The 24,361-nt window shown below is 60.9% G+C and overlaps 1 protein-coding gene across 14 annotated transcripts in view; it reads right to left on the minus strand.

The window, feature by feature from the left end:
- Positions 1-261: 261 nt before the first annotated feature.
- CACNA1A (calcium voltage-gated channel subunit alpha1 A) overlaps positions 262-24,361 on the minus strand; it is a 175,079-nt gene continuing 150,979 nt past the window's right edge. For 7 of the 14 annotated variants that reach the window (XM_045492170.1, XM_045492178.1, XM_045492172.1 and 4 more), the window contains 13 exons: positions 23,223-23,373; positions 19,952-20,079; positions 18,683-18,779; positions 15,054-15,159; positions 6,506-6,613; positions 6,258-6,358; positions 5,604-5,713; positions 5,352-5,490; positions 5,114-5,227; positions 3,713-3,748; positions 2,467-2,653; positions 1,910-2,160; positions 262-1,069 (listed from right to left, as the gene is read on the minus strand). In XM_045492170.1, coding sequence (XP_045348126.1) covers positions 374-1,069; positions 1,910-2,160; positions 2,467-2,653; positions 3,713-3,748; positions 5,114-5,227; positions 5,352-5,490; positions 5,604-5,713; positions 6,258-6,358; positions 6,506-6,613; positions 15,054-15,159; positions 18,683-18,779; positions 19,952-20,079; positions 23,223-23,373 — 2,224 coding nt within the window. In that variant the 3' untranslated portion in view covers positions 262-373. Of the gene's footprint in view, positions 1,070-1,909; positions 2,161-2,466; positions 2,654-3,712; positions 3,777-5,113; positions 5,228-5,351; positions 5,491-5,603; positions 5,714-6,257; positions 6,359-6,505; positions 6,614-15,053; positions 15,160-17,664; positions 17,762-18,682; positions 18,780-19,951; positions 20,080-23,222; positions 23,374-24,361 lie in introns of those variants that run through there. The other 7 variants (XM_045492179.1, XM_045492176.1, XM_045492175.1 and 4 more) reach the window with 4 other exon arrangements.

Raw genomic sequence — 24,361 nt, forward strand, 5'->3', positions numbered from 1 at the left:
TCCCTTGGCTGTATGGTTTGTCTGCCTCCCCCCGCCTTCCAGGGTCCCCCTCGTGGGGGGCGGGGGGAGGCGGCGTTGGGTCGGCTGGGTGGGGGTGGGGGGGCTCATCGCCGCCCCCACCACCCGCCCCCCAGCGGCTTTTCTGGCCGAGGGTCTTCGCGGGCCACCCTGGTGTGTCCGGGTCCTGGGGTCTCCCTCCAGAGTCCGGGGCCGTCCCGGGCGCCCCCCCCCCCACCCCTACCCCCACCCCCCGGGTGCGCTGGGCAGGCGGCAGCGAGGTGGGCCCGCGGCCCGTGCGCGGCTCCTCCCCGCGGGGCGTGTGCGTGGGGTGCGTGGGGGGGCCGGGCGGGCGCGGGGGCCACCTCGCCCGGGCTTAGCACCAGTCGTCGTCGTCGGTCTCGCTGTAGGCTTCGTGCAGGCCTCTCCGGGGGCCCGGCCCGCGCGGCCTGGCCAGTCCGTGCGCCAGGTAGTAGCCGTTGGGGAGTCGCCGGCCGTGCCGGGAAGGCGAGGCGCACGCCGCCGGGCCCGGGGCCCGGGGAGTCCTGGGCGAGCACGCGCGTCGCGCGGGGGGTGGCGCGTCGTAAGCCGCGGCCCGGGGCTCCTCCCCTCCTCCGCCGCCCGGGCCGTCGGCCTCGTCGTAGTCGGAGCCCCGGTAGTAGCCGTGGTGCCGGGGCCCGGGGGGCCCCTCGGACGCCGGCCACCGCGCCCCGCCGTGGCGACACGCCCTGGGGGACTCGCTCCGGGCCGGGCCCGGGCCCCGCCGCTCCATCGCGGGCGAGCGGCTGCTGCCGTGGCCCCCCGCGGGCGGCCGCTCCCCGGCCAGAGGCTCGGCCGCGGGGCCCGGGTACCTCCGCGGGCCGCTGGGGGCCGCCCGGCCCGGCCGCGCCGCCGGCTGCTGTTGCTGCTGCTGCTGCGGGGGACCCGAGCCGCCGGCCTTACGGATCACGGGGGAATAGGACACGTGTGGCCGGGGGGTGGAGGGGGTCTGGGGGAGCTGGCGGCGTCCCCGCCGCGGAGTGCTGGTACCAGATGTTGAGGGGGCTGGGCTTCCACTTACGGAACTACTGCCCTACACGAAAATTGAAACAAAGGAAATCAAAAAAAAAGATACAACAAAATCAACCAGAAGGAGACGGAGGAGACACAGAGGACGGGAGGGAGAGAGGGAGGGGGCAAAGGAAAACCAAAGGGGGCAGGGGCGGGGGCGGGGAGAGGGGACCGGGAGGAGGAGGTGGAGGAGAGGTGGGGGGGAGGGGACACAGGACGTTTGAATGGAAAAAAAGGAGAAAAGCAACAGCCACAGGTAGGAGGAAGAGGACGAGGACGAGGAGGGGAGGAGGGGGAGGAGGAGGGAGAGGAGGAGTGAGAGACAAGGAGGGAGGGGGAAGTCGAAAACCAACACAACAAAGTGAAAAGAGAAATGAGAAATGGAGTTTTGTAAGTTTCGGGGTTAAATAGCAGAAGTTTCAAAAATTACTCACAGGCGTCCAGAGGACAGAAATCATAATCGAAACAAAAACGGAAGCCGGGTTAAAGGAAAGCAAAAGGCAGCAGGCAGCCAGCGGGGGGCATGAGTCGTAAGGACCACGCTGGCCAGAAACTCAAACGGTGATCCACAACCAAAGAGGAAGCAGCTGCGGGGCAGGGGAGGGGGCGGCAGGCGGGCAGGGGGGCTGGGGGGGAGGCAGAGTGGGGAGCTAGAGTGGCTGGGGGCAGCGTCTCCCCCTGCCCGGCTCCCCCCTGGCTTGGGGACCCCAGTGGTGGGCAGGGTCAGAGGTCACATTTGGGGAATGGAGACCCTGCCTAGAGTGGCTCTCTGGTGTGCCCCCCCCCCCGCCCCCTTCCCCGTCCCGCACCCCCGAGCTGTTTCCCGGGGGCTCGGATCAGGGGTGCCCGGTGCCACACCCACCTGCCGGTGTGCCATGTGTTCACGGCCCTCGCTGGGCGAGCGGGACCAGCGCTGGTCCCGGGCCCGGGCCCGGCCATGGTCAGGCCGCTCCTGGGCGTAGCGTTCCTTGTCCGAGGGTGGGGGGTGGTGGTGGTGGTGGTGGTGATGGTGTTGCCGGTGCTTCCGGTCCTTGGGCCGGCCCCGCTCCTGGTCCCGCTCCTTAGACGGCAGGTCCCCGGACTGGGTGGTCATGCTCAGGTCGGTCCCCAAGCCTGGGCAGAGCAGGGTGTCAGACAGACGGCCATGCAGGAGGCGTGGGTGGCGCACAGGAGGCCTCCCCGAGGGCCTGTGGGCTCTAGGCAGGGGCACCTTCTCCCGGACTAAGGAGAGCCTGCTGGGCGTCAGGGGTCTGGTCCCCAGGCACTGGGCGGCATCGGGCCCAGCTCGGCCGCTTGGTCCTGTCCCCTGAGGGTCCTGCTCCTGGTCCAGACCTCCTCTTTTCGGCCTCGGTGTTTCCCCTGCTCTCCCTTGTCGTCCCCTCCCCTCCTTCGTCCCCTGGGCCCTGAGCGGTAGCCCACCTGTGTCCACGTCCGTGTAGCGGCCCAGGGAGCGCTCAGAGGCTCGGTGGCCGCGGTCTCGGCGCCGCTGGTGGTGGTGCTGGGTGTCTTCAGGCGGCACCCTCTCCAGGGAGTAATCGTCCAGGCGCCGGGCCTTGGGGCCCAGCACGGAGGCTGAGCGCTTCATGGGGCTGGTGTCTGAGATGGTCTGGGGGGGTGGACAGGCCAGCGGGCCGGGGTCAGCGGCCCGCACCGGGCGGTCCCGGTCTCTCCCGGCCCCTCAGCCCTCAGTGACGGGGCGTGAGTGTCGGGGGCAGAGTCCCAGAGGGCCGTGGGGCTCGGCTTCTGATCCACCAGGGTCCCGGGACCCTTCTGCCTCCTCCCAGGCCCATCCTGGGTTCCGGCCAGGAGGCCCCATCTGACCCACCCCCGTTTCTCGGAACCAGCCCTGGGAGGTACCCCCAGCCCTGGCCATCCAGCCAGGGGCAGGCAGGCTTGCCGGAGGGGAGGGCGTCCCCCAACCCGGGTACCACCCGGAAGCCCTGGGCCCTGGGCAGCACAGCCCGGCGCTCACTCCTGCCTGCTCTCTGGAGGCTGGCAGGCCTCCTGCGTGCTCAGGACCGGGTGCCCAGCCTTCCGGCTCACTGTCCTCTCCCGGGCTAGCCGGGACCGGGCTTTCCTGCCCACCCGAGTCCGGCTCTCGAAGGGAGCCCTTGAGGGGCTTCCCCTGGCATTTGAGGCCCCGAGGGGAGCTGCCCTTCCCCTTGGCCTGCAACCTGGGAGCCTGCCCGCGCTGCACCCCCAGGGGTCAAACCCTAGAGAGGGGCCTGTGGTTCTCTGCTGCTGGGAGAGGAGAGGGGGAAGATGGCACCTGAGGCCATCCCAGCCGAATGGCTGGAGGCTCCGCCCCAGGTGGCAGTTTTAAGAGACTTGGGGCCTCTCTGCACCAGAGGGTCAGGGGTGGCGCCAGGGGTACGAGGCTCTGAAAAAGAGCGGGCCAGGTGGGGCTGCAGGTGAGGCTTCCTGGAAAGATGGCATCTCCCAGCTTGGGGGCTTGGAGGAGAGGGGGTTGGGGGGAAGGGTGGGGGGCAGGCCCGCCCGGCAGGCACACGGAAGACACAACACACAAGGAAGGGGCTTCACGGGGTGGGGGGTTGCAGTCTGCAAAGAAAGGGGGGGGTCCGAGGACAGGGGAGATGACGGGACTCCCACGAGGGGGGGTGGGCGGGAAGAGGGGGCCGGAGCCCAGCCGGGAGGCGGTACATACACTGAGGTTATTCCCACGTGGCCGGCCCCTTCTCCTCTGTCACAGCCCCACGGGATGGTGCACACAGAAAAACAGAAAGAAGAAAATAAATATAAAAGCCAAGAGGGAGAGTGAGAGGTGGTACACGGAGATGCCAGGATCGGGAAAGAGGAACCCGGGCGGTGGGGGAGGGGCGGGGGGAGGGGGACGGGGCAAGAGGGTCAGGGAAAGAGGTGTTAAAGTCCCTGGTGTGTGGGTGACCCCAGGCCCGGCTGGCCAGCCTCCCACGGGCACAGAGGAGTCGGACAGGCGACACCACAGACAGACAGATGGCAGAGGCACGAGACGGACAGATGGGATGGCGTGACCACAGGCCCCGGGCCCTGGGCTCCGCCTCATGCAGGGTGCCCCAGCCCTGGTTCCCACTGACACTCAAAAGCTTGGGGAGGGGGTGGCCGTCAGCCGTCCTGTCCCAACCCTCTCTTGGGGTCCAGCGACTCAGTCCTGGGGGTGTGGGCGGCGCGGGAGGTGGGGAGAAGGCCTGGAGGGATGACGCTGGGCGGCCACATGCAGCTGGGCGCCCCCCCACCCGAGTTCTCAGCAGCCAGAGGCCAGGTCCTGGAGCCACCCTGGCCCAGCCAGGCACAGCACAGCCTTGTACCCCGTGCACACGCCATGGCACAGCACACGGGAAGCCTGCCACAGCCAGACTATGCCGCCCTGCCTTGTAGGCTGGGCGGGCAGCCAGCCATGCTTCTGGCTCCGGTGCCCCTGTCCCTGCGAGCCTGGGGCAGTGGGCGCACCTCCCCCTCCCCCCCCCCCCCCCCCCCCCCGCCAGCACTGACCAAGTGGGTGCTACAGCTGGGTGAAGCGGCCACACACAGACACGCATCAGGCATACGTCCCTGTCCCTCCCCACTGGCCCCCACAAAGACCAGACAGGAAATACAAACCCCAGCTGTCCCCAGGCCACCCACCCCCCGCCAGACTCTGCTACCAGGTCCTAGGACCTGCCGAGTTCCCAAGAGCAGACCCACGTGCACACGCGTGTGCGTCCGTAGGTGCCAGTAAGAGCACAAACGGACACGTAGCGTGCGTCTGTGCGTGCGCGTGCCCGGGTGCGCGTTCTCGATCGCCGGTCTCACCTGGCCCTGACGCGTCTCCTCCCCCACCCCTCCCGCGCCCCCATGTGTCCTCCATCAGGGAGGAGCGGAGGGCCTCCGGGGGTGGCCACAGAGGGTGGCAGGGCCCTCACCCTGCGGCTGAGGGTGTGGGTGGCCCCCTTGAGCCGGGGTCCCGGAGGAAAGAGACCCCTTGGGCTGTGCGGGGAGGGAGGGGGCCACGGCATCCCCACTGCTGGCCGGCAGGGACCCTGGGGGCCCTGAGTCCAGCCCTTGGGGGGGGGGGGGTGAAAGCGCTCACCTGGTTCTCCGCGGGGAGGCGGGGCATGGAGGCCGCCCGGGCCTGGCCTTCCATGGGGACGTAGTGCTCGCTGTCTGAGTAGCCGTCTCTGCCCATCTCTCGCATCTCCACAGACTGTGGGGCACAGGGCGAGGCCGGTGAGTCCGGGACCTGACGCTCGGACCCCAGACCCTTCCCTCCTGTACTGCTCGCGCCCGGGAGCTGTGGGGCGGTGGGGGGGGGGGGGGGACAGAGGCACCTGGGAGTTGGGCTGGCTGTTGGGCATGTCGGTGGGAGGCCCCCGCTCTGGGCTCCACGTTCCGGTCTTCTGGAACATCTCCTGGGCCCGCTGGGTCACCCAGGACGGGCTCTCCTTCATGCCGCTTTCGTGAGCCAACCTGTGCGGGGGACAGAGGCCGGGGTGGTAGTGGGCACTCCAGGGGCGGCTGCCCCCCGGGGGATGGCGCCCCCTGCCCTCCCATCCCCACCTTCTGGCCAGAGCCACACTCACAGGCCTCCTCCTGGGTCCAGCTGGGAGGACGGGAGGGCGTTCTGGCCAGGGCCCCCCTCCTGGGTTGGGGACGGGGGCTCCATGCGCTGGAACATGAGTGGTGTCCGATTCTGGGGGGACAGAGAGCAACGTGTGTGCACAGGGCGGAGGCTGGGGACGGTGTTCAAGGCTCAGGCTCTGGCCACGGCAGCAGCTGAGAGACAGCAGGGGCGCTGTGCCGAGAGTGCGCCACATCCCCCCGCCCCCGCCAAATGCCCAAAGCAATTCCCTCCTTGCAAATCCATGCGGAACGGGACCACTTCTCAACCCAGTCTGGCCCCCTCATCTCCCACCTGGACCTGGAGATTCGCCTCCTCCCGGGTCTCCCGGCCCCAGCCCTTACCAGCTACGGCCACCAGAGGGCGGCCACCTGAGCGAGGTGGCTTCCCACGCCTAACGAGGAGCAGGGTGGCTCCCGTCTGACCCAGAGCAAAGGTCAGATTGCCCCCAGGGTGCCCAAGGCCCCCAAGGCGGAGCAGATGAATTCGTCTGGGCCACCTCCTTGGCACGGCCCTGCTTTCCAGCGACCTGCTCTGGGTCCTGGCTACCCCTCACCGTTCTGGCCTGTTACTGCGGTGCCCGCAGGGCGACGGGCACCGGGGCCCAGGGCCATACCTGCTCCTCACGCAGGGCCTGCAGCTTCTTGGCCTTGCTCTGCCGGTAGTATTCCATAATCATCATGGCCGCGTAGATCTTCCCCACGGTCAGGTCTGTGGCTGGGGGGGGGGGGGGCACAGGACGAGCTCGCCGTGGGTGGGGGCCCCAGAAGCACCAGCCTAGTCCCTGCACCTGCCTCCTCCTCTCTCCCGCCCCTTCCGTCCTGGCGGGTCAGAGCCCGGGGCCGGGCGAGGCACGGCTCTTACACTTGTGAGGGGTGACCAGCAGGTCGAGCGTCTTCTGGGACAGGTTGGGCCAGATGGCCATCATCTCCTTCCTCAGCTCAGCGTCCATTTGCTGCTTGTCGGCCCCGCCTGCAATGTGGGCACAGAGAGGCCCTGACTGCCCGCCCGCTCGGGCTCCAGAGCCCTGGTTCTCACGGGCCACCAGTTCCCTGTGGGCCTGTCCCGGAGGAGGAATGGCTACGTGGGCCTCGGTCCTGGGCAGGGCCAGGGCCGCGGAGTGGCTGTGTGGGGGACAGCAGACATCAAGAGGGTCCAGCCGTGCAGTCTACCGCCCCGGGCCTCGGTATTCCCATCTGCGAAACGGGACGGTGGCAATAGGACCCACCTCACCGGATCGAAGGCCAAAGTGGGTAATATGCGTGTGGGCTCAGGGCAGTCTCTGCCAGAGGATTATTAGCACGGTGACCCGTGCATCTGAGACGCGGCCCGGAGTAAGGCCCAGAGAGGCCGGGGCGTCCCAGAGCAACCCTGCTAGAGGAGACTTCTCCTTCGACCAAGCCTCCCCTCCCCCAGATGTGACCTGCTGCCGCTGCTGGCCTTTGGTCCCTCACCCCAGCCACGGTGGCCACCGTCTCTTTGCCAGTGATTCCTGGTCCCTCCTGCCTGAGTGCATGGGAACATGACTCTCCCTGGCCCCTGGGACTGGCCGGGGCCCGCGTGAGGAGTTCTTTCTAATGAGCTGTGAGCACCGTGAACCGTCCCTTTTGGGCCGGGGCATTTGATGGCCAGCGAGGGCCACTCTTGAGTTCTTTCTCCCTCTGGTGATATTACGGATCGATCGTGGCTGCTCCCTCAGGCCTGGTGCCTAAGTGACTGACAGACAGAGCCCCCTGCCGACCCAGGGAGGACACACAGCAGGAACGGGAAGCAAATCTTTGTCGGCTGGAGACCTTGGGGCTGTTTGTTCCAGAAGCAGCACGTTCTCCTCCATCTTGCCTGAGACACCAACCTGGCCCCAGCGCCGTTTCGGAGCCCCCAGCCCCGGGCACAAGGGCACTGTTCCTGACTTTTACGGGCAGGCACGGAGCCACAACAGTCACAGAGCTAGAGCAAGGCCGGAAGGCCCCCTGCAGGCCAGATACGGACCCTGCAGTTGCTGGATTGTGGGGGGAGGCCCAGCAGGTGTGGGGAAGGGCAGGGGCCAGCTACCCCGCCTCCCCCACCACAGAGAAGCATTGCAGCGTCTCAGCAGCCATCCCCTGGCACATGCCTGCTGAAGAGCTGCTCCGCCTGGGGAGCCCCAAAAGCCCGCTTTGCCTCTCCTGGCCCAGTGTCTGCCTCTCTGCCCTTCCTTCCCCACCCCGCCCCCCCCATTTCCCCGGCCCACCCTTGGGCTGCCCCGGCCCAGCTTCTCCGCAGATGCGGGCCAAGCACAGCCATCTGCCAGGCACTCTGTGGAGTTTTCGCTCATCTTCTCCCATGTGACTCTGGACACGTGTCTTTATTTCGGGAAAAGTCTAGCAGAAGGGGCTTTTTGTCGATGCGCAGGTAAAGCTCAGGGCCTGTGCTGGAGTGAGAATGTTGAGGCAATGCGGCACTTCGCTGCCTGGGTTAGCACAGCCGCCTCTGCTCAGGTCTCCATGTCCGCCCCCCTCCACCACCAGGGGGCGCCTGTGACCATCCCTGTCGGTCAAGGGCCTTCTCTGCTTGGAGCTCTCGTGATTGCCCACGCCCTCACCATGAGCCCAGAAGGCCCTGCGCGATGTTCCTTCTTTTCCTCTACTTCTGCCCTTGCTCACTCTGCCCCAGACACACCGATCTCACTGTTCCTCAAACACACCAGGCACGGTCCTGCCTCAGGGCCTTTGCACAGCCTGTTATTTCCTTTGCCAGGATCGTTCTTTCTGCAGATATCCGCGTGGCTCCCTCCCTTACCTCTTTCAGGTCCCTGCCCGACCTCTTTATCAAACAAGTCTTCTAGCTGGCCTCCCCAGCTAAAAACAGCCCTCCCCCATCCTCTTTGACGCCCTCCTGCTTTCTCTCCTTCCCACAAATCACCTCATGATGTCATTCCCTATCTCACCCGCTAGAGGGCGAACTCCCCTGGTCTGGTCTTCCTTTACACCACTGGCGACGCAGGGGGCTGTGGTCACCAGGGGCCAAGCTGCACGGGGGGGGGGGGGGGGGGGGGAACTGATGGGTGGTGGGTCAGGACTCAGGTTGGGAGGTCAGGACTATTGCGGGAGACCCTTGAGACCCTTGGGAAAACCCCCGGTGCTGTTAAGCTCTCAAGACCCTAGACACTAACCTATAACTGTTTCTCTTTCCTTAAGGGAAGTGGTTGTCTGCTGTCCACTGTGGCTAAGGGAGGTGCCCAGGGTCTCTGTGGCTCCTTCTCAGAGACACAGGAAGGGAGAAAAGAGAACATGACATTTCTTATTAAAAGCCACTTTCTCTTTAGGGCTTATGTTTCCCGCTTCTCATGAAGAAAAGGAAGACGCCTGTCATTAAGGACTGAAATGTGTCCCCTCCCCCAAATCATGTTGGAGCCCCAACCCCCCAGTGTAACTGCATTTGCAGATAGGGCCTCTCAGGGGGTAATTAAAGCTACATGAAGTCACAGGGTCGTCCCTACTCCAGTAGCACTGGTGTCCGTCCCTATAAGGAGAGAGAGAGAGAGAGAGAGAGAAGGGTGCTTTGGTGGCCGGTGAAGCGTCCGACTTCGGCTCAGGTCATGATTTCGTGGTTCGGGAGTTCGAGCCCTGAGTTGGGCTCTGCGTTGACAGCTGGGAGCCCGGAGCCTGCTTCGGATTCTGTGTCTCCCTCTCTCTCTCTCTCTCTGCCCCTCCCCTGCTCGTGCTCTGTCTCTCTCAAAAATAAATTAAAAAAAAAAGGAAGCAAGAGAGAGAGGAGAAAGGCCTCACCAGGGATCAGCCCTGCTGGCACCTCGATCTGGAACTTCCAGTCTGCAGACCCGCGCGAGAAGACACGTCTACGGCTTAAGCCGCCCGCTCCTGGCATCTGGGGACACTGGGGGCTGGGTCGTTCCCGGTTTCGCGGTGCCCACGCGCTATATGGCGGGGGCTGAGCCGCGTCCTTGGCCTCCACACATCCAGTTACTGCCAGCACCTCCCTCCTCAAATCCTGACCACCAAACTGTCCCCGGACATTGCCAAGTGTCCCCTGGGGGACAAGACTGCCTCCCCACCCCCCCACCCGAGAACCACCACCTTCAATCACATCCAAGATTGTAAGATTGTCAGTCGCATGGAATGAAGGGAAATGTCCAGGGGATTTCAAGGTGGCCTCCCGCTGAGGTCCCGGGGTTCCCTGAGGGCTGAGGCTCGGACTTATTCCTCCTCCAGGTACACGATTACTACGGGGGGGGGCAGGGGCAGGAGCAAGTCACCCCCAAACCAGGTGTGATCAGAGTGTCCTGCCCGAGGGTCCTCCCCTCCCCTGGCTCATTCCGCAGGACTTTGGCCTCAGAGAGGCGGTCCCTGATCTCAGTGTGACAACTAAAAATGTGTGTCCGGACGTTGCCAACGTCCCTTGGGGGCAGACGGCCCCTGGTTGAGAGACTCCCCAGCCGCCGACCCTGCTCTAGCCTTTCCGCACAGTTCCAACCTTCCGACACATTACACGCTCTGCGGACTCGTGCTTGTTGTTCATCGCCTGTTTCCCTGCAGTCCCGTGAGGGTTGGAGGTTCACTGGTCTTTCACTGCCGTGTCCCACATATCGGCGACAGGGCTGGGCACACAGCAGGCGCTCAATGAACGCTCTCATTCAACGAGCCATGGCCAACGGCCATCAGTTTCAGGCAGGTAACAAGAGGCCAGGAGGCCACCCTCTCTGGTGCGGGCAAGGCAAAGCCTTCTGGCTCCCACGAGGCCCACCCCAGAACCTTCCAGGTTATGGCGGACCCCACCTTCAGAGAGAGTCTGGTCTTCGGGGGGATTAAAGGGTGGGACAGTGGCCTCTCGGCTGGCCAGCTACGCGCAGTCTCGAACAGGAGTCCGGGCTGGCCCTGGGTGGGGTTAGCCGGGACTGTGGCCCTTTCTAAGACAATGGCAGAAAGCGTTCCTGTTTCTAGGAAGCTGAGGTCACCCTGCGTGTCGGCTACTAGTTGGCTCTGCGCTTATCTTTTCCCCATGTCGCGACCCCTCCCCTCGCCCTGCCCCCAACCCTCCCAGTGACCGGGCTGGCAGCACACGGGGTACTCCGTGTTTATAAAGCTCTCGCTGGGGGCGCCTGGGTGGCTCAGTCAGTTCAGCGTCTGACTCTTAATTTCAGGTCACGATCTCACAGTTCGCGAGTTTGAGCCCCATGTCCATGCTCACGGCGCAGAGCTTGGTTGGGATTCTCTGTCTCCCTCTCTCTCTCTCTGCCCCTCCCTTTCTCCTGCTTGAGCTCTCTTTCAAAGTAAATAAATAAACATTAAAAAAAAAAAAAAAAAGTAAATCTCTCGCTTTCCGCTCAGCTGAAGTTAGAGTGTTAGTGTTCGGCTGGGGGTTTTGATCTGATAACTGGGTTTATGTTTGTTCAGGCAGGTGGTCGGCCCTGCCCTCATCGGCTGGCTGCGGGCAGCAGGAGGGCAGGGGGCCAACGAAGGGACACAGACTGAGTCCCTTGGAAGGAGGATTCAGGAGTTCAGACACAACATCCAGGAACAAAAGAAACTTGAAGAGAGAAGGGTTTTCCCCGCATAAGGATGAGACGCTCCTGGGCGGAGAGAGCGGAGGGGTGGGGTGGTGGGGGAGGGACAGACAGAGGAGGGAGGGACACAGACATAAAGGGGACACAGGGGTGAGCCGAGGGACTTGTGTCCTCTCTCCCAAGCATCTAGCTAAGCATGGCCTCCCAATTTGGGGAGATCTGGAGAATGACAGAGGTTAATCTGTTCCCACATGCTGTCCCCTGCCTGCTGGACAGGCGCTTAGTGTGTTTAGAACTAAACTGAGCTGTTGGGAAAAAAGAAAAAAAAGGTGTTATACTTTGAGCCTGCCTGAGACTCTCAGCTGAAATGGCTGTGATTGTCATCACTGTCGTAACTGTTGTCCCCACGCACTCAGCCGACCTTCCTTAACCCCAGAGACGGGCTCAGCTGTTCCCCGTGGAACTCCGGGTGGGGGGGGGGCGCCCTGGTGCCTTTGTCAACGTCAGGACCGAGGAGAGGCCCTTGCTCAGAGATGTTGAGGGCGTGACCCTCTGGGAACTGAGTAGCATCTGGAGTACAAGTGACAGCCAAACTCAGGCACATTCCCAGGAGCCCCTGAAATCCTCACGTGGGGAATCTGGCAGGTGTCCCAACGACTGGCCTTCCTGGGGTCCCACAGAAGGTGTCCCCGTGGTAAAGCATAACTCGGCACATTCCGGAAGAAAGGACTGGTCCCTGGCCGCCTCCTGGGAGGTCACTTTCTAAAGTGTCCTGTGTGATAAAAACCTCTTTGTTTATCTGAGGGCCTTGGGCCGCTCAAGATGGTTTATTCTCACAGTGTGATTTATGGCGGGAGGGGGGGAGGGGGGTCTGGGCCATGTGACATCATTAGTGTGACCTCTGGAGTGGCTGGGGTCTGAGTAGCTAAGGCCGGTCAGGCTTACGCGACCAACCCCCAAGGGACACTCTGGTCACCGAAGCTCGGGTGGGCTTCCCTCGTCGGTAGAATTGCACTGTCACACGCGGTCGTGGGGACACCAGGAGCCGACTTCCGGGTGCTGCCCACGTAACTCCACCAGCAGGGGACCCTGACCCATGTGTCTCTGCTTTGCACATTTCATTTTTTTATTTTTAAATTCTACTTATTTATTTTTTGAGAGAGAGAGAGAGGGAACCATGCTCAGCAGGGAGCCCAACGTGGGGCTCGATCCCACAACCGTGAGATCATGCCCTGAGCCGAAATCGAGAGTCAGCCATCCAACCAACTGAGCCTCCCAGGCGCCCCTCCTCTGTGGATTTTAACCTGTGTCCTTCTGCTGTAATAAACTGCGACCGTGAGTCAAACAGTGCCTCTCAGTTCTGTCTTTCTAGTCAATTACTGAACCCGAGTCTTGGGTTCCCTTGGGACCCCTGAACAGGTTCCCCAGAGAGAAACAGCAGCCGGGCCACCAAAGCATCACATACCAAGAGTGGGTGCGCTGTTAGACCCGTTTTACAGGTGAGGGAACCACGGCAAGCCAAATTCTAAAGCCGCCCCTGCCTCCTGTCCTAAGATTCTGGCTGTCCAATCAAACGCTAGTCTAGGGGACTGCTGTGAAAGGGCTCTGCAAAAGTAATTAGAGTCCTGAGTCGGCTGACTGTCAGACACAGAGCTGATCTGGGTGGGCCTGACCTAATCAGGTGAGACGCCGAAAAGCTGAGTGTTCTCTCTGGCTGGCGACAGAAGTCAGAGAGATGTGGAGTGCATGAAAGATCAGATGTGTCCCCGGGCGCTCAGCGTAACCTCTGGCTAAATCCCAGCGAAGAAACAGGACCTCCGTCCTACAGCCACAAGGGACTGAATTCTGCCAAGACCCGAATGAGTTTGGAAGTGCATTTCCCGCCCCCCCCCCGCCACCCCACCCAGAGCTTCCTGAGAAGAGCCCAGCCCGGCCAACAGCGAGATTTTGGCCCTGGGGGGACCCTCAAATGGGTCACACTAACCCATTTGAGCCCTCCCAGGCCTCTGACCTACAGAACCGAGAGCTAAAAAGCAGATGTTTTAAGCCGTTCCGTTTACGCTGGCGAATACACGGCCGGAGGCTCGGGGAGGGTGGCCTCACCTGCCCAGGTTTACGGCGCGGACGGGGCAGGTGGGCGAGATGAGGCCACAGAACACGACCCTCTCACCCGATTTCTCACCCAGAAAACTGCCACCCACCCCTGTGCTCCCTCCCCTCCCTGGGCTGGGACCTGGACCAGCTTCCACCCCAACGATGGGGAAACAGTCCTGGGGGCACAGAGCCACGAACAGCCAGAAACCGGGCCCGGACTTCCGTCGTGCACGGAGCTGCCCCGTAAGCGTGAGCCGCTCACCTCCGACTTCCTGCAGGAGACAGGTCTTCCAGGGGGATGGCCCCACCCCCCCCTTCTGCTGTCCCCTGAGCCTCATCTTGGCTCTTTCCGACCTTTCTTGCTCTCTCCGGGGGCTCCCTCTGCCAGCACGCTTCCTGGCCCTAACTTTGTCCGTCCTCAACCTGCTCTCCCTCCGGCCCCGGCTCTCCCTCCCCTAGGGACCCTGGATGGAGCTCCCGGTGGCTTCAGCTGGTGGAGCCCTGACCTTTCTTTTTAGTCCCCCAGCTTCCGGCCCTCTGCTGGACGACAGGGTCATCGATCTGCCCGCACCCCCCCCCCCCACCTTCCCACACTCCCTCTCCCTGGCGACCGGCGCACCTCTCTCTCTGCCCCGCTGTCCCATCAGCTGCCAAGTCACATCCGGTCTCCTGTCAGGCCTCTAGACCCCGTTCCAAGGCAGGGGGGCTCTGACCCCCTCCGCCAGAGTTGCCTGTCATGAAATCCACTGCTCGCTCTCGGTCCTTGTCTTCCTTGGCTGTTGGGCGGGAACGGACGTGCTGGAGACACCCTTCGGGGGCCCACGCTGGCCCAGCCTTCACTCGCCTCCCCAGTCGCCCCTTCCCCGGTCACCTCTAACACTGCGGTGGCCCCTGGCTGTCCTTGGGGCCTCTCGGTTCACACTTATCTCCTTGCCGAGCTTGTCCAGTCCCCTGGCTTAAGATGTGTCGGCATCTGATGCCTCCTGACTTTGTATCTTCAGCCCAGCCGGGAAGACGCGTTAACCTCGCCTTCAGAACCTTCCTGGGGAGGCGTTCCCCACCGGAAGCATCCGCGGGAGAGCCCCCTGCCCGCACCGTGTCTCCAGGCCGACACCGACCTCCTGCCCTTCCTTCGCCCCAAACCTGCCCCGCCCATCTTTTCCTCGTCTCAGACAGCCGCGGCTCTGTCCTTTGGCTGCTCAGGCCCTCGCCCCTGGGGGTGGCCTTGACTCCTCTCTCTGCCCCACGCCTTGCATCGGCCATGGCGTGGGCCAGCTCCCAGGACACGGCCGGACTCTGAACACTCCACACCCCCCGAGTCTAGGCAGCCATCCTGCTTTCACTGGGATCATTTTTGGGTCAGCAGCCTCCACGCTGACCTCCTCCCGGTCCGTTCTGCCCCGCGGCCGGAGGGAGCCTGTTCAAGTGTGAGTCAGGTCAGGTGCCTCCTCTGCAGGCACCCCCCTCGCTCAGAGGGCTGAGCGAAGGCAGTTCAGTGCGGCCACGGGTGGCCTCCTACCTCAGGGCCTTGGCACCTGCTGGGGCACTTTCTCCCCACGTGTCCACGTGACTCCTTGAGAACCTCCTCAGGGAAGCCTCTCCCACCGGAAGCGTGAACTGCCACGTGCCCCCCCCCCCCCCCCCGCCGCGTATAGCACTGGCCGGCACACAGGAAGCGTGCGCGAGACGTTTGCCGGCTGAGTGGGTGAGTGAGTGGAGGCCGGGACGGGCCAGTGCGTCCCCGGCCGTGCGCTGCTCTCCCCTTCCAGGCCCCAATTCCATCCGGCCCCACCTCCCTGCTCCCGTCCCTGCCCTTACCCTTGGCGATCTTGATGTCCAGGGCTGTGCGGATCAGGGCCATGAGGGTGGAATTGAAGTGGACGGTGTTGTCATCGGCCACGGGCAGATCCATGCGAAGGAGCCTCTGCAGAGGACCAAAGGCGAGGGCAGTCATTCCCAGGTACCCCTCCCGGTCCCCCGTGAGCCAGACCCACACTACCTGGGGAGCCCCAGGAAGAACTCTGAAGGCAGCGGCTGAGGCGACCCCACCCTCAGGCTACGGATTCCCCTTTGTGGCCCGTGGGGAGGGCTGTGGGGCTCGGCTGCACCAGGAGCCCCCGCCCTTCCCTCTCCCGCACGCCGGACGCGAGAGCTGGCATGTCCCCAGGTTGGCCCAGACCCCCCTCCCCCCCCCCACCTCGCCCTGCCCCAGAGTTCTTCTGGACGACTCCGTTCCGTTCCGACCCCAAAGAAGAGAGCAAGCCGGATCTCAGCAGCACGTGCAGCAGCCAGGCACAGGGGTCCACGGCCACAGCCGCGGGGGGGGGGGCCGCCGGCTCCCCACCTCCCCCACCACCCCCCGCCCCCGCCCCCGGCTCGGCCCAGACCAGACCAGATGGGCACAGACCACATCATTCCTCTGAGAAGCGGCAGGCAGGCGGCCCCCCCGCGGACGGGGCGGCCCCTCGCGGACATGCAGCGAGGCACAGACACACAGAACGGCAGACAGGGGCGCGCATGCAGACGGAATCTCGAGACTCATTCATAGCTCCGTGGAAAGTGTATCTCAGGGGCATGTCCGGATCTTGGCTCTGTGTGATGGCAAGGGGAAGGGGTGAGGGGGCATTCCCGCGGCCTGGGGAAGAAAAGACTCCCCATGTCCCAAGCAGGGGCTCTGTCCCCCGTGCTTGGTGATATAGGAGAGGATGCTGGACCGGTGGGCACCAGCCCAGGCTGAGGTGGCATGGAAATGGGGGTTGAGGGCGGATTAGGTGTTCAGGGTGTGGGGAGGGGGGGAGGGTTTGGTGGGGGGGATTCAGACGCAGGTTGGCGGGAAACACAGAGCTGGAGACGGGGAGAGGGCTGGCAAACCCAGAACAGGACACAGGAGAGGGACTGGGGCGGGGAGGCGGGGAGGGAGGTGGTAGACACAGAAACACAACTGCAGGTTGTGCACTGCACAAAAGGCTCACCGACTTAGAAGTCACGCATTTGTGTATTTGAATGGCAACTTCTCAGGCGATGACAGAGAAGTTTCCTGTTCTTACCACATGGGTGGATTACAACCATTTTCCAACAGACCAAATGTTCTGTGGAAAGGGTGCCCTTTTCAGAGTTGCACAAAGGTGCCTTATGGACTCCTGGTGGCCCTGCACAGAGCCCAGGAAGCGAAGGGGACCGTCTCTCTCTCTCTCTCTCACACACACACACATGCACACAGCTAAACACCAAGAGAAGGGACAAAAGGAAAGCGAGAGGAGGGAGAGGAGCGGGGGGGGGGGGTGGGGGCGGGGGGCAGCCCCTTTCCAGCCTTGATCGGGAAGGAGGAGGAGGAGGGATGAGGCTGCAGTGAGATGGCTAGAGAGGCAGGAAGGGATGGCACTAACAGAAGGGGGGGGGGAGGACTCTCGCAGACACAAGGTGGGCCGGGGTAGATGGGAGAGCAGGATGACGGGGTCATTTTCCGGGAGGCGGTAGGCAATTTTAAAGGTCATCCCTGAACTTCTCGTGGATGAGCTGGAGGGAACAGAGCATCTGTCCTTGGGTGCCAAGGGAGATTCCGGGACAGGGGTCCGGAGGGGTGGCACGGCCCAGCCGCCTGGCGGCGGGACCCTTGCTCCCTCAGCCAACATGCACCATCCCCCGATCGGCCATGGTGCCTGCCCGCCCCAGGCCCCCGCCAAGGCAGCGTGCATGGCCTGCATCAGGGTGCCACGGTCCAGGGGTCCAGCTGCGGCCTGCCTGCCCACTCTGGAACAATGGAGAGGCATGTTGGGGTGTCTAGGGGAGGATGGGTGGCATAGGGATGAGGGCTTGGGAAGCAATTTTGGGGGGGGAGGGAGAGGTGGAGGGAGGAGAGGCTCTGGGTACTCCTCGGGAGGTCTTGAATCCCCCAAGGCCCTAGGTCAGAGATCAGCTTCAGGTGTACGTTGGGGGGGGGGGCTGCTGGACCTGGGGGCTCGAGATACAAAAGATGGGGGGGGGCAGGGCCTCGCCTTGTTGGGGCCAAAGCCCCCTGCTGCGAGGCACCTGCCCCGGCCTGGGCATGGGGGGGGCCGCTCTGGGTGGGCAGAAAGGAGGCGAGGCGGTGTTCCCTCCGAAGCATGTTTATGTCCAATTTGGTTCCCAGGGGACCAGGTGCGAGGGGACCGGGGGGGCTCCCCTCCCCCTCCCCCCCGGCGTGTCGGCCATAATGGAGTCTCAAAACACCAAACCACACTCATCAGAAAAGACGGACACAGTGTGCTGCTTAGAGTCAAAGGGACGGTCATGATCCATTTACTCGAGGAGGAAAGGGGGAGAAAAAAAGAAAAAGAAAAGGAAAAAAAGAAGAAGAATAACTCGGGAAGAAGAAACTCGGCTGGTCGTTCCTGGTCAGCACTGAAAAATCCCCAGTGCCCGACGCTAGTGGTCGGCAAGGGTAGACTACCTTGTAAGCCACTCTGGCCGGACACTTCTTCCCCAGACCCAGGGGCGGAGACATGTGTCTCAGCATCTGATACATGTCCGGGTAAGGCATGCGGCCCCTAGCAGCACCGAAAACAAAACGGGGTGGGAACGGAGAACCAAAGGGGGGGGCGGAGAGGAAGAAACCGAAAAAAAGAAAAAAACAAAAAAACAAAAAAAAAAAAACAAAACAAATAAACAAAAAAAAACAAACAAAAGCAGGAACCAAACCAAAAAAAAAAAAACAAAAAAAAACCCAAACAAACAAAAAAGCCACACGAGCCGAAAAAATAGAGAGAGAAAGATGCAGAGAACAATAAAATAGGTATTTCAAATCAAGGGAAAACAGGAGAAAAAAAAAAAATGGAAGAGGAGGGAATTAAAAAAAAAAAAGATTATTTCACTGCTCACGAGCAGGGAGAGAGAAAGAGAAAAGAGAAAAGTCAGATTCAGTTTTGACTCTGAGCTATGGTTCTGGTGGGGCGTGGAGGAGAGGGGGCAGTTCTCGTTTTGGAGCGCCTGGAACAACGCTTTGGCTCAGTGTTATTTTAAAAATCGGGTGAAAGTTCTCTGGTTTGGCTGAGGCTGGTCTCTGAGGGGGCCTAGACGGGGAGGGGGGCGCTGGGGCAGCGGGAGGAGGGCTGGGGGCTTTGGGAGGCGAAGGGGGGAGGGGGGAGAGAGTGGAGGTGATGGGGGGGTCAATGCACACTTCCGACCCCCCCGGATGTGTCTGATTTGGGGTGCCGTTGAGACCCTGGGATGGGCAGCTTCAGCTAACAGCAAGCAGAAATGGCTGAAGGGAACGGAGAGATATGTTCCATGCTTCATCGAGTCTACGTGACTGCATTCTGTTGGCTAAGAATTTTCTAGTTTAATGCAAGAAAGAGAGATGGCTCTGTTTTTTAGATATATATATATATATATATATGAAATATATATATTGAAGAACCCCAAGCCACACTCATTCCATGGATGCTAGCAGGTTTTAGTGGAAATCAAACCTTGCAAGCAACCCTATGAGGACATTTCTTGCCTAAGCCGAGAGGGGGAGATATCACGCGCAATAAACTGTACATATCCTTATAATGAATCCGACCGCTGAAAGGAGAAGACAGGGGTTAGTGGAGGTAGGGGTCAGGCTGCGCTCTCGCCGGCTCCCCCGCGCACACGGCGAGGTCATGATGCCAGGGGTTGGGGACCCCTTGGCTTGAACACTCGCAGACCCGGGGCAGAGGGTCTCGGTTGGGGTGTGCGACATTTCTGGGCTGGTGGTGGTGGGGGGGGGCCCTCCCCCCGGGGTTCTCTCTGCGTCTCCCTTCTCCACAAGCTACATGGGCTACACTGGAGGGAGGGGGAGCTCGTGGAATAGAGGACAAGGGGACAGCATCCAACTGCTGTGACCTAAAATCAAAAGAGGAAGAGTTAGGAACCAGCCAAAAGTCAAGCCCCAGACCCGTGGCTCACCCCAGGCTCTCGGTCTCACGGAGGGCTTGTCTGGGGCTGCAGGAAGGGCAAAGATGGACTCCTCCCTACTCCTCCCCACCTTCCTCCTGAGGCCTCCCCTCCAGCACCCACACTGCTGAGGGCCCCCATTAACGCCTTCTCAGGCCCCAAGCCCAGTCTGAACTAGACTCCCCGGTTAGTGGTGGGTGGGTTCTGAGGTTCAGGATTGCTCCTCTGAGCGTCCCGCAAGGCGTCACGCTGTTCCATGCATGCACTGGGTGGAGACAACCCTCTGGAGCCACCACCTATCGGTCAGGAGGGAGCACTTGGGTGCCTAAGAGTAGGAGAGCTCGCGCCCCTTGCGACCGTGATTTGCGTGATCACTTGTACCAGCAGGACTCCAAACTCACGGCCAAGCCCATCTGCCCAGGGAGCCAGGCCGGCCCCTTTCCCACAGCTCCCAGTAGAGCAGAGGCTGAGAGGCCTCTGGCTTCCTCCCTGGCTTGCTTGTCCTCACCATCCGGAGGCCTCTCAGGCAGGGGCAGGGGAGATTCACGGGAGGCAAAATTCTCAAAATCCTCAATGCTCGATCCCTTTCCTCATCTCCCAGAAAGCCTGGGCCTCCGGCAGGGGTGTACCCGACCAATTCACCTGTGGTGTGGGCGGGCACTGATTCTCATCTCTTTCCTCCAGGCTGACCCCTCTGAGGTCCCAGCGAGCTCCCTAGGGACCCAGTGCCCCAAAGTCTGGGCCCTGGCCTAGCCTAGGGTGCTCTGGTGCCAGAGAAAGGCGGGCAATGTGGCTGAAGGACTTAGGTGACTCCTTACCACGCTGCAGGGTCGTACTCGGCCCAGACACGCACGTACTCATCCAGGTGGTGGGGGCCCAGGATGGAGGAATCTCGGGTGAGGTACTCAAAGTTGTCCATGATGACAGCGACAAAGAGGTTCAGCATCTGTGGGGACCCCGGGGGCCAAGAAGGAGTGGGGGAGAGCGAGACAGACCCAAACACACAGACACAGAGGCCCAGAGAGAGAGAGAGAGATGAGAGAGAGAGGGAGAGAGGTGAGATAGGGAAAGGGAGACGGAGAAAGAGAAAGATGGGGGGTGGGGAGGGGTTAGAGAGGAAAGACACAGACTCACACAAGGAGTCCAGAAACAGATGGCAATATGGAGACGGGACAGAGAGAGACAGAGGTGGAGACAGAGAGAAAGACAAAGAGACAAAGACCAACGATGATGGACAAAGAGAGTTGGAGAGAGAGGGGGGAGAGGCTATGTGAAATGGGGGCCAACCCCAAGGGATCGCCATGGCCCCAAATCTTCCCACACCTGGCCCCCAACAAGGCCAAAGCGAGTGCTTCTTGCGGGCTGTATTCCCAGTCCAAGCACACAGTAAGCAAATATTTCTTGGGTGGATGGATGGATGGATGGATGGATGGATAGATGGATGAATGGGTGAATTTTCCTGCCCCCGTCTGCATCCGGTGGCACCTTTTCACATATTCTTTTAGCCCTTAGCACGTGGGGGTCTTGCATCATCTTGCCTCTAAGTCTTTGCAAGTGTTGCTCCTTTAGGGAACATCATGATCTGTCTCTCTATGGGTAGCAGCATCTGGGGGAACTCCCTCCTTTATACTTAAGAGGCTGTAGCTGGGCGTGGCCAATCCCCACTTTATGGCTCCACAGGCAGCAGTCATGTAGCCCAGATCTGTGATTGGTTGGGGGGGGGCGGCGGCACGTGACCCAAGGTGGCCAATGACAGCCTTCCCTGGGATTTGTGCTGATGCTCCGGCCGCCATTTTGCCTCCACAAGGAGAAAGTCTGAGAGCCAGATGGAGTCCGCTTGTCTGGCTCCAGCCTCGCCTGACCGTTCAGTTACACAAGTCGGTGAACTGTATATGCTGCTTACTTCAGTTAAAGTTCTGTGGCTTGCAACCAATTTGATTAAAACGGGTTCTAGTGCCTGCTCATCGTTCCTGCAGGCCACTCTTTGAAATCTTTCTTTCCTCAGTCTGAGACTCCCCCATCACAGCACATATCAGACCATACTGCTATTACCTGCCGACCTGCCTGCCTATCACCCCTGCAGACTGAGAGAACCACGTTCTGCCCTTGTACCCCGGTGCCTGGCATGTAGTAGGTATTAAACAAATGTTGAGGCGTAAACATAGTAGGTGCTTAACAAAGAACTCATAATCCTCGCTGTCCTTAACTTGAGTCACTCAATTTTTTTTTTTTTTTTAATTTTTTTTTTTCAACGTTTATTTATTTTGGGGACAGAGAGAGACAGAGCATGAACGGGGGAGGGGCAGAGAGAGAGGGAGACACAGAATCGGAAACAGGCTCCAGGCTCTGAGCCATCAGCCCAGAGCCCGATGCGGGGCTCGAACTCACGGACCGCGAGATCGTGACCTGGCTGAAGTCGGACGCTTAACCGACTGCGCCACCCAGGCGCCCGAGTCACTCAATTTTTAACTCAGCTTCGTGATATCGATTGAGCACCTGCTGTGCACCAGTTGCTGTCCTAGGTGCTGGGGATCTGGCAGTGAACAAAAAAGAAATCCCTGCCCTTGGGGGGCTGATGGTCAAGTGTAGATGTCCTCTAGGGGCCTGCCCTTCCAAGATGGGCTGTATTATAAGATCTTGTCCCCACATGTACCCATAGCTGCTTGGACAAGGGTGGCCATTTGACCAGAGACTGGGCTGGCCCTTTCAGACTCTTCTGGGAATTTGGAACTGGACAATGGACCCTCTGGGTCAGCAGCTGTAGATGCTGGGAGATAGAGGCTGCAAATCTCTCCGTGTGAGGCCACTGGTGTGAAGAGGGAGAGGGTGCTGGGCTTCTGCTGACAGACGCTGGCGTCTGGCTGGGGTCTGCACACGTCTACACTCCCTCAGCACCTGGCTTCTTATATCCCGCCAGTGGGAGCCACGGTCAGGAAACCAGACCGGGAAGGACAGGAGAAGGGGCTCCTTTTCTTATATTGTGGGTTGAATTGTGTCCCCCTCAAAAGACACGTTCAAATCTTAACCCCTGGGAGCTGTGAGTGTAATCTTATTTGGGAAAAGGGTTTTTGTGATGTCGTCAAGTTAGGAACAGGTCATACGGGATCAGGGTGGGCCCTTGATCCCATCTGACTTCTGTCCCCCAAAAGAAATCTGGACGCACAGGCACAGGGGAGAGGCCATGCGAAGGCAGAGGCAGAGACTGGAGGGATGTGGCCACACGCCAAGGGCCACGTGGGGCCACCAGAAGCTAGAAGAGGCCGGGAAGGATTCTCCCCTAGAGCCTTTGGAAGGGGCAGGGCCCTGCCAACGCCTTGATCGGTTTTAGCCTCCAGAACTGTGGGAGGATCAATCTTTGTTGCCACCCAGTTTGTGGTCCTTTTTCACAGCAGCCGCAGGAAACCATCACCGTCTGCAACGGTCTAGGGGCAACGGACGACCACGGTGCTGGCACCCCCTCAGCGGTGGCAGGGGCAGCGGGGTGGGTCAGTACACCCTCTTTTCCTTTTAATTCCCCAGTCCTTGCCTCCCACAGCCAGTAATTCTTGGTGGCTTCGGGGTTTTCTATTTCTCTTTCAACCCCATGTAGCCAATCCCTGTATCAAATCTCCTCTGCTGAAGACACCTAATACCTAGATGGTTTCTGTTCTTCTGACTGCTCCAGGGAGAGGGGAGAACATAACTAGCATCCTGTGTAACTAGACCGGCGGGGGGACCAGCTCTCAGCACCCCTAGGCTTTCCCTCGGTATAACCCAGCAGTTCTCGGGTGGGGGAGATTCTGCCCTTCCCCTCTATCCCTGGGAACACTGTCAATGTCTGAAGGCACATTTGTCGATCAACACCTGGTAGGAGACCGGGGTGGAGACCAGGGATGCTGCTAAACACCCCGCAGCACACAGGACAGAGAGTGAGCCAGCCCCAACTGTCGACAGTGCTGACGTCGAGAAACCCCGGTGAACCTAATCCCCAGCTGGCTCAGAGACGCTTCGGAGGGAGCAAATCTGTCACACAGCCATATTCCAGAGAAATCCGTGTCCCTGAGTGGGAGCCAGGTGAGGAAGCCCACCCTCACATGTCCACAGACTCACCAGAAACGAGCACAGGAAGATGAAGGAAACGAAGTAGAAGTAAGCAAATTCATTGCCACACTCGGGAGTCAGGATGCCAGAGTTCTTATCACACGGCTTCCCACTGAGGCAGGAAAGCATGATGTTGTGCCAAGCCTCCCCGGTGGCACTCCTGAGAACAGAGAGGGGGCATCAGGGACCTGGGCACCCAGTCCTGGACACTAATACCCCCCCCCAGGGAGGCCGAGCACTGGGCTCTGGGTTGGACTGGCGTGAGTTCAAGTCCAAGGTAAAGCCCCTTTTTTCTCTGGGAACTAACAGAGGTGATTCTCATCCTTTGGCTGTGCATTAAAGTTCACGGGGAGCCTTTCAACAATGCTGGCACCAAAGCCCCACTCCCACAGACTTCGTTTCAATTGGTTTGGGGTGGGGCCTGGGGATGTAGGTATGTTTTAAGAGCTCCCGTCCCTCCAGGCAGTAGTCACCTCTTCCTACCTTCTCCCTAGGTCTCTCTGTTCCAGGCACACTGGGATCTTTGCTGTCCCCAAACATGGCAGCCGCGTTGCTGCCTCAGGGCCTTTGCACTTGCTATACCTTCTTCCTGGATTGCCCTTCCTCAGATATCCACACGGCTTCCTCTGTCAGCTATTTCTTCCACGTGTCACCTGCCTCCAGGGAGGCATGACCTACCAGCCCCCGCTCCTTTAGTTGTTGCTAAATTAGACCTTTTTTTATTGTACCCAAATATGTATAACATAAAATTGATCATTTTAGCTATTAATAAAGGTATAGTTCAGTGGCGTTCAGTACACTCACAATGCTGTGCATCCATCACCACTGTCCACGTCTGGAATCTTCATCTCTCCCAAACTGGGAACTTGTATCCGTTAAACATTAGCTCTCCACTGTCCAGTTGTGGAGCCCCTGGCAATATCTGGTCTGTTTCCTCTCTATGAATTTGCCCTTTCTAGGTACCTCCTATAAGTAGAATCACTCACTATTTGTTCTTTTGCGTCCACTTTTTTTTATCCCCTCTAGCACTCTCCATCATTAGCTCACTGATTGCCTTTCTCACCATGGGAATAGAAGCATCCGGATGGCACAGACTATCTTTCTGCTTTGTTGCCAGGACCTTCTGCAATGCCTGGCACACGGCAGGT

This window comes from Leopardus geoffroyi, chromosome A2, assembly GCF_018350155.1.
Source record: "Leopardus geoffroyi isolate Oge1 chromosome A2, O.geoffroyi_Oge1_pat1.0, whole genome shotgun sequence".
NCBI classification, from domain to species: Eukaryota; Metazoa; Chordata; class Mammalia; order Carnivora; family Felidae; genus Leopardus; species Leopardus geoffroyi.